General features: G+C 41.8%; 1 protein-coding gene across 2 annotated transcripts in view; it reads right to left on the reverse strand.

Annotated features, from left to right (window-relative positions):
- The window catches only part of kifap3a (kinesin-associated protein 3a), a 31,908-nt gene extending 24,269 nt beyond the window's left edge, over positions 1-7,639 (reverse strand). The window contains exons 1-8 of one of the 2 annotated variants that reach the window (XM_045205550.1): positions 7,462-7,639; positions 7,040-7,171; positions 2,921-3,063; positions 2,740-2,792; positions 2,410-2,551; positions 1,292-1,391; positions 637-761; positions 260-358 (exon numbers count right to left, since the gene is read on the reverse strand). In XM_045205550.1, coding sequence (XP_045061485.1) covers positions 260-358; positions 637-761; positions 1,292-1,391; positions 2,410-2,551; positions 2,740-2,792; positions 2,921-3,063; positions 7,040-7,171; positions 7,462-7,502 — 835 coding nt within the window. In that variant the 5' untranslated portion in view covers positions 7,503-7,639. Of the gene's footprint in view, positions 1-259; positions 359-636; positions 762-1,291; positions 1,392-2,409; positions 2,552-2,739; positions 2,793-2,920; positions 3,064-3,837; positions 3,971-4,260; positions 4,441-7,039; positions 7,172-7,461 lie in introns of those variants that run through there. The other variant, XM_041840509.2, reaches the window with a different exon arrangement.
- Between the last annotated feature and the right edge of the window lie 1,920 nt (positions 7,640-9,559).

The following is a 9,559-nucleotide window of genomic DNA, read 5'->3' on the forward strand; positions in this document are numbered from 1 at the left end:
AACGATGTAACTGTCATATAATCACCATGTTATTACCATGTAATAACCAATGTAAAAAACTATGTAAAATACTATGTAATACTGTCATGTTATCACCATGTAATAACCAAAGTAAAAAATATATAATATACTATGCAATGTAATCACTATGTTATTAATTGTAATATTATTGCTAATTACATCATTGCATTATCAAGCACTAACAGTGCTGCGCAACACATCACTGTGTTGCCATGGTAGTGTACCACTGTTACTGTACCTCGTAGAAGCTGCTCCTGCTTGATCAGGAGGCCCTGGTACTTCTTGAAGGATTTTTCATGTTCCTTCTTCACATTCTGGTTGTCAGGGTCCTCTTCACGTAAAAACAGTCAAGGAAGGAGTGCTGCTGCTGCTATACTGATCCAATCAACTCACGATAGAGAGAGCTTATATAGTCACATGTTCTATATCAGCCTATTACAACGTCCAATAAAGAACAACTATGAATTGCCTTTCCTTCTATACAGTGACATTATGATTAAAATGAAGAGATATGTCAACACTGAGGACAGCAGGGTCCCTGAGGCATTGACCCTCTGTGAAGCAGCAAGGTACGTAACATCCTTCATGTGACCTTTGACCTTAGCTGAAGGATATAAGCCTTCTTCTTCTTCTGCAGTTCATCCTGCCAGAGGTCGTACCTCTTCAGCTCGTGCTCAATGATGTTCATACAGAGGGCTCCGATCTTATAGTGGGTCACTAGCCCATGGAACTGGGAGAAACTGGGGATGGGGGGAGGGAAGTGAAAAGGTTTAAGGCTTCCACTTATTCAAAGTGCACTTCGTTCATCATCATGCAACACCTATTTGGACCACAATCGGGAGCTCAGATTGAAATGATCCCATCACCTGAGAGCTTAGTCTAAAAAAGTAAATTGCCAAAATAAAGCCTTAAAGCATTGAGTCCAACAGTATCTCCTACTCATAATCAGCCAGACACAAACCAGATCATTGTAAACCCCAACAGCACAGCACTGCCATGGAGCAGGGCCAAGAAAGACTATCAGTTTTCAGAACAACGTAGATCCTCTCACAAAACCAAATCGCTCTTGACAAGTAGTTTATATATTATCCTTTCAAGGATAATTTTTGTGTTTCTGAAACCCCCCGGTTGGAAAGTAAGGTTTTGCGCTATGTTGTCATAGTTGTGTGACTTCTGTCAGAACGAGAGAGAGCGGAACGTGAAAACAAAAGTTTTGGCGAGAGGGAAGAGAGAGAGGGAAGAGAGAGAGGGAAGAGAGAGAGTTGTGTACCTGGAGAAGCAGAAGAAGATGTAGATGATGGTGGTTGCCATGTCAACACTCTGTTTCCAGTCCTCCCTCAGGACTCTGGCCAGGGCTCCCAGGGCCGTCTCTGATGAGCAGCAGACACACAGTCAGGTTAGAGAGAGAGAGATGGGAGGGGGGTGAGAGAGAGAGAGAGACGTGGTATGTGTGTGTGTGGGGGGGAGGTAAGAGAGGGAGAAAGAGAGATGGGAGAAAAAGAGGGGGAGATAGGCGATAGGGTGGGGGGCAAGGGGAGAGGGAAGTGATCGATGAAGTGGAGAAGGAGTTATTTGAAGGAGATGGACAGAATGTTAGGATTGGGAAGGGAAGTATGGAGTAGGGGTGGAGGTGGGGGTGATGGAAAGAATCAACTAGAGATGACAGTCAGGTTGGGGTTGGGGTGGGAGGTTAAGGTAAGGAACCTGGGGGAATGTAAGGGGTTCCAGGCTCCCATGGCTTTGAGCTATGGGTGATCTTCATTGTAAAGACACATATCACGTTGTTCCATTTCCCCTGGCCCTCTCGTCTTTCCTCACTGACCCCAGGTCTCACGGTTCACATGGCACGTTCTACCATTATCAACATCTGACCATGTGATGCGTTACGACAGACAAAGTAAACCTGTGATACATATTGACAGTTACAAATGAAGCCATGCCATCTTCTGACAGCTGTAATGGATGATGGCCTTGTGCTGTTGTGAGAGAAAACAGCTCTGTGGTCAGGGAAGGGAATAGGAAGGGCTGTGTTTTCTTATGAATGGGATGGGCTGGTGGCTGAGAGAGTGGATTATAATAACCAATGACACTAGAGTTTTGCTAGCATCTGGCCTGTACAGCTTTCATACACCCAGCAGAGCAGAGTAGGGATGGGTGCAAGTACTCAAGTATAACCAGTAATTGGAACAACAAATAGCACACTGCAAACGTTTTGCCTTCAGCCCGGTTTCACGCTTATATGTGAGTATTCGAGTACTCAAAATTATTTTCATGAGAGTACTCGAACACAGACATTCTCTAAAATGCCCACCCCAAGAGCAGAGCAGATGATTACTCTGGGGCATACCATTGTGACATGTGAGGAAGGAACTCAAGGAAGGAGCGTACCATTCTGCAGGAGCTCCTCCAGGTTGTCAGGGTTGCGGGCGAGGTGGAGAATGAGGGTGGCTCCCCTGACCTTCTCTGGGATGTCTTCATACAGCAGCTCCACATAGTCATCAATGCTGTTGATGTTGGCCTCCTCATCCAGCTGAAAATGACCCAGATACAGTATGGGTGAGGAATGAGGAGGATTAATAACACAGAAAGAATGCAATGAATCATGGTATCAAACTCACAGAAATGGGTACAGACACACTGTCACACACACAGACAAAGACACACACACACACACACAGTCACACACGTACACATTTTTTAAAAAAATGCTCTCCTTACCTCCATCCCCTCAAATGGTGTGAGGTCTCTGGGCGAATGTTTCTCTTGTTTGTCTGTGAGGAGGAGGACAGGACAGCAAAAGCACTAGTCAGCACATGATGAAGGTGTATTTACATAATGAGTCATTCAGCCTGCAACTGCAGCCAATCAGGACCAGGCGTTACCATAATGTAAACATTACCTGGCTTTTTGCGGTTCTGCAGGTAGAACAGCAGTTGCTCCACCTCCGGAAGTTTAGATGGATGAATGAGCCTGCATTCCTCCACCACCTTGCGAGCCAGGGAGGCAATGTCCGTGTTGGCGTTTAAGCTTTTAAGGCGGATGCTGTGAATAGAAAATAAATGTGACAACATTTTGAGCAATTTTCTTAGAAACAAAAAAAGTTATTTCCAATAACTATTCAATGACCTCGTCTTTTGTTAATGCAAAATACATATCAAGCAAAAAAATTAAGCTAAAGCATCATGTGACAGGGTAGGAAAGACCAGTGTTTTGGTCTGTGTTTCCCCTGTGACTCTACTTAGTGGTGAACATGGTATGTATAAAAGAACCCATTGGACCTGTTCAGTAGTGATGGGCATTCGAGTCTTTTCGGTGAGCCGGCTCATTTGGCTCCATTTTGTAAAAGAGCAGGCTCCCAAACGGCTCTTCGTTCAAAATGCTTAAAAATCTATAACCATGAAAACATTGCTCATCTTCAATGTAAAGACCAAAAGGTAGGTTTATTTTTACCTGGCCAAATTATTAGATGGGCTGCAAAAAAATGTTTTATTGTTACACACTGGGAAAAGAAAAATCAGCGTGGACTAGATTTGACACGCTCTCGGCACTATTTATTGTTTCTGCAGTAATTATTAAATTATTTTGTCTGTAGAAAACCTTAGTTTTGAGCTCAAAGAGCAGTAGTAGCAGTATGCAAATCAGGGGAGCCAAATGAACGGCTCTTTCACCGATGAGATTCGGTTCCCGACGTTCACCAAAAGAGCCGTTCGTTCACGAACGACCCATTACTTCTGTTCAGGTGAAGGTGACTGGAAAAACAACAACTTCATCGTTAATCCCATTTTCGTGAGGTACGTTAGACCCATGCTTAGTTACATTTTCTGACACTCCTTGCGTTCTCCAACCATTAGGGTCCCCCATTTCGCCGAGGATAGTCGCCTCCACCTCATACTGAACAACGAGGGCTTTCTCTGTCGGGTGGACATCCAAACTCCCCCGTTTTACTTTCCTACGGATTGAGAGAAATGGCCAGGCGAGTGATGATGATGGAGATCTGGATGATAAACCGCTTTTGATTTACAACATTCAATTCCAACCACCAAATTGTTAGCTAGGTAACTTTAGACACTACTAGACAGTATTCTTGTATACCTCAATATACACCAACATGTATTTTAAAAAATCTAATCTCATATCATTTCAAAACACATTATGAGCCACAACGTCACGTTTCAGTCACAGCTGATTGTCAAAACATCAGCATCTGTTTTCTAGCCACAACTGGCTAGCTAACGTTACCTTTTCAAATACCGTGCATCTTCTGCCTGCAGTTTTTCCATTTCGGAAATAATGGAAAACTCACATTCAATTTTCTTTCACTGTAAATTTAACAAAACGACTGAATTGTCTGACCGTTACCTACGCTAGCTAAATTGAGAGCTCTCATCGTTTATGGTTTGCTGTTGCTAGGGTGAGACTCCCTTCCCAGCATGCAAAGCAGAAAATGCATAGAACATTGAAATGCGGGCAGAGAGCACCCCATCGCCATCTGTAGGTCTGGAGGAGAACTGTGTATAATGGGGTTTAGCAGATATGTAATCCAGTGTCCACAAATGTTGTCCCAGGGACCTAATGCAGGAACAACATGACATCAATCATGTTGTCTCTGGTATGACATAGTCAGGTAATGGATTTTTCAATTTCACTCTTTTGATTTGTCCTGTTTTTCTAAGCAGTGCAATTTACTGCTTTCCTTTCAGGAAACATTTTAATTGTTTGTTTTTTTACATTATCCAGAGCGACAAAGTGCTTTGCTCAAGGGCACATCGACAGATTTTTCACCTAGTCGGTTCGGTTACTGGCCCAACACTCTTAACCACTAGGCTCCCTGCTACCCTTCCAATTGGAGACCCTCTTCCTTGGAACCAGCAAGTGATCAATTTTAAAACCTTTTTTATTCAGTCTAGAGTGTTCAAGGTTGTGATAGGCTGTTTTAGACTGTCTTTTTAAAGTGGCGTAGCAAACATGATGGATGTCCCAACAGAAGGGTCTTGTCACTAAGGTCACAGGGTCAGGTGACATTGACCATGACCTTACAGGTCAGGGTGTAAATATGTGAACTTTCCCTTGAGTTCACTGGCTAAACGTTGTGTAGGCCTAACAGCTCAGTTCTAGGGACAATTCATTTAAAGTAAACAAAAATATTTTAAAATGGCTTAATTGAATTTAAATCAATTTCCTTATCTGACTATTGCACTGGAATGGATGCCTTCAACCCTGTTTGAGATACACTTTATAACACTTCAACAGTCTGAATGTAGTCCACAGATAATCAATAATGATTGTACATATTGTATGAAGGGTACAGAAAATATGCGAGATATAGTTGAGATACACTGTAAGCCCTATATCACCTCAACAGTCTGAATTGGTATACAGTCTGTAGTCAACAGGTCATTAATATTGACAGCACATGTCTTTAAGGGACAGAAAGTTGTATTGCCCAACTTGCGCTTGCTGATTTAGTCTTTTCACTCAAAAGGGAATTTGCTTGTCAGAGCAACATTTTGACTAGCCTTCCAAAGCCAGCAGATGATTACTCTGGGGCATACCATTGTGACATGTGAGGAAGGAACCTCAAGGAAGGAGCGTGACCATTCTGCAGGAGCTCCTCCAGGTTGTCAGGGTTGCGGGCGAGGTGGAGAATGAGGGTGGCTCCTGACCTTCTCTGGGATGTCTTCATACAGCAGCTCCACATAGTCATCAATGCTGTTGATGTTGGCCTCCTCATCCAGCTGAAAATGACCCAGATACAGTATGGGTGAGGAATGAGGAGGATTAATAACACAGAAAGAATGCAATGAATCATGGTATCAAACTCACAGAAATGGGTACAGACACACTGTCACACACACAGACAAAGACACACACACACACACACAGTTCACACACGTGACACATTTTTTAAAAATGCTCTCCACCTCCATCCCCTCAAATGTGTAGAGGTCTCTGGGCGAATGTTTCTCTTGTTTGTCTGTGAGGAGGGAGGACAGGACAGCAAAAGCACTAGTCAGCACATGATGAAGGTGTATTTACATAATGAGTCATTCAGCCTGCAACTGCACTGCCAATCAGGACCAGGCGTTACCATAATGTAAACATTACCTGGCTTTTTGCGGTTCTGCAGGTAGAACAGCAGTTGCTCCACCTCGGAAGTTTAGATGGATGAATGAGCCTGCATTCCTCCACCACCTTGCGAGCCAGGGAGGCAATGTCCGTGTTGGCGTTTAGCTTTTAAGGCGGATGCTGTAGAATAGAAAATAAATGTGACAACATTTTGAGCAATTTTCTTAGAAACAAAAAAAGTTATTTCCAATAACTATTCAATGACCTCGTCTTTTGTTAATGCAAAATACATATCAAGCAAAAAAATTAAGCTAAAGCATCATGTGACAGGGTAGGAAAGACCAGTGTTTTGGTCTGTGTTTCCTGTGACTCTACTTAGTGGTGAACATGGTATGTATAAAAGAACCCATTGGACCTGTTCAGTAGTGATGGGCATTCGAGTCTTTTGCGTGAGCCGCTCATTTGGCTCCATTTTGTAAAAAGAGCAGGCTCCCAAACGGCTCTTCGTTCAAAATGCTTAAAAATCTATAACCATGAAAACATTGCTCATCTTCAATGTAAAGACCAAAAGGTAGGTTTATTTTTACCTGGCCAAATTATTAGATGGGCTGCAAAAAAATGTTTTATTGTTACACACTGGGAAAAGAAAAATCAGCGTGGACTAGATTTGACACGCTCTCGGCACTATTTATTGTTTCTGCAGTAATTATTAAATTATTTTGTCTGTAGAAAAACTTAGTTTTGAGCTCAAAGAGCAGTAGTAGCAGTATGCAAATCAGGGAGCCAAATGAACGGCTCTTTCACCGATGAGATTCGGTTCCCGACGTTCACCAAAAAGAGCCGTTCGTTCACGAACGACCCATTACTTCTGTTCAGGTGAAGGTGACTGGAAAAACAACAACTTCATCGTTAATCCCATTTTCGTAGGTACGTTAGACCCATGCTTAGTTACATTTTCTGACACTCCTTGCGTTCTCCAACCATTAGGTCCCCCATTTCGCCGAGGATAGTCGCCTCCACCTCATACTGAACAACGAGGGCTTTCTCTGTCGGGTGGACATCCAAACTCCCCCGTTTTACTTTCCTACGGATTGAGAGAAATGGCCAGGCGAGTGATGATGATGGAGATCTGGATGATAAACCGCTTTTGATTTACAACATTCAATTCCAACCACCAAATTGTTAGCTAGGTAACTTTAGACACTACTAGACAGTATTCTTGTATACCTCAATATACACCAACATGTATTTTAAAAAATCTAATCTCATATCATTTCAAAACACATTATGAGCCACAACGTCACGTTTCAGTCACAGCTGATTGTCAAAACATCAGCATCTGTTTTCTAGCCACAACTGGCTAGCTAACGTTACCTTTTCAAATACCGTGCATCTTCTGCCTGCAGTTTTTCCATTTCGGAAATAATGGAAAACTCACATTCAATTTTCTTTCACTGTAAATTTAACAAAACGACTGAATTGTCTGACCGTTACCTACGCTAGCTAAATTGAGAGCTCTCATCGTTTATGGTTTGCTGTTGCTAGGGTGAGACTCCCTTCCCAGCATGCAAAGCAGAAAATGCATAGAACATTGAAATGCGGGCCAGAGAGCACCCCATCGCCATCTGTAGGTCTGGAGGAGAACTGTGTATAATGGGGTTTAGCAGATATGTAATCCAGTGTCCACAAATGTTGTCCCAGGGACCTAATGCAGGAACAACATGACATCAATCATGTTGTCTCTGGTATGACATAGTCAGGTAATGGATTTTTCAATTTCACTCTTTTGATTTGTCCTGTTTTTTCTAAGCATGCAATTTACTGCTTTCCTTTCAGGAAACATTTTAATTGTTTGTTTTTTTACATTATCCAGAGCGACAAAGTGCTTTGCTCAAGGGCACATCGACAGATTTTTCACCTAGTCGGTTCGGTTACTGGCCCAACACTCTTAACCACTAGGCTCCCTGCTACCCCTTCCAATTGGAGACCCTCTTCCTTGGAACCAGCAAGTGATCAATTTTAAAACCTTTTTTATTCAGTCTAGAGTGTTCAAGGTTGTGATAGGCTGTTTTAGACTGTCTTTTTAAAGTGGCGTAGCAAACATGATGGATGTCCCAACAGAAGGGTCTTGTCACTAAGGTCACAGGGTCAGGTGACATTGACCATGACCTTACAGGTCAGGGTGTAAATATGTGAACTTTCCCTTGAGTTCACTGGCTAAACGTTGTGTAGGCCTAACAGCTCAGTTCTAGGGACAATTCATTTAAAGTAAACAAAAATATTTTAAAATGGCTTAATTGAATTTAAATCAATTTCCTTATCTGACTATTGCACTGGAATGGATGCCTTCAACCCTGTTTGAGATACACTTTATAACACTTCAACAGTCTGAATGTAGTCCACAGATAATCAATAATGATTGTACATATTGTATGAAGGGTACAGAAAATATGCGAGATATAGTTGAGATACACTGTAAGCCCTATATCACCTCAACAGTCTGAATTGGTATACAGTCTGTAGTCAACAGGTCATTAATATTGACAGCACATGTCTTTAAGGGACAGAAAGTTGTATTGCCCAACTTGCGCTTGCTGATTTAGTCTTTTCACTCAAAAGGGAATTTGCTTGTCAGAGCAACATTTTAAGCTAGCCTTCCAAAGTGACGGGTGATGTCATCACTCTAAAATTAGAATGCATCTCATGGCAGGCACATATTTTTTTCTTCTGGTTGTAACAGAATATACTGGGCATTGTGCAACACTAGATATTTTACTGTGAAGTAATCTGTGTTTTGAAGTGTTTGAGTGAAAGGAGGGGCTACAGTTTCCCAATGTACTGTAATAAGGTTATGTGCTGGGCAACACGAGCTTACTGTAAAATCTATTTAGTAGAGTATTTAATGAGGTGTCTTTGATACTGTTGATCATACAGGCATTCTCATAGGATTGGCCATGGAGTCGTTCCACATCATTTGGGCCACCAACTCAGATTGTTCTGAAATTGTTTCTGTAGTTAGAAACAAGTAAGATTGGCATTCCTGAAACATTATTTTGTTGAAATGTAATTTGATCTCAGAGATATTAAGCTAATTGATTGCACCCAAATTGTCCATTTTTAAATTCATAGGATTTATTATAGGATTCAGATAATATTCAATAAATATAGTTCCACATTATACCCCAACAACCAGTATCAGTTCTCTATGTTTGACAAGTAGTATGAAGCTGTGGCTTGGATTATTGCTTCTCCATACTAAGTAATGTATTTCCTTTGAATCTGGTGATGTTTGTTTTCTCCCCTGTAAAGAGAAATTAGTCATTGAAGTCACTTGCATTATCTACCATAAAGTAGTGTGGAAGTACTATGTGTTGACCACTAGCTGTCGCTGTTCCTGCTATACCGCCACACTTTTAAAAAATCAATTTAGCTGGTCTCTTGTGTTTTTATTAAATAGATCACAACATTTCCT

This window comes from Coregonus clupeaformis, chromosome 20, assembly GCF_020615455.1.
Source record: "Coregonus clupeaformis isolate EN_2021a chromosome 20, ASM2061545v1, whole genome shotgun sequence".
NCBI classification, from domain to species: Eukaryota; Metazoa; Chordata; class Actinopteri; order Salmoniformes; family Salmonidae; genus Coregonus; species Coregonus clupeaformis.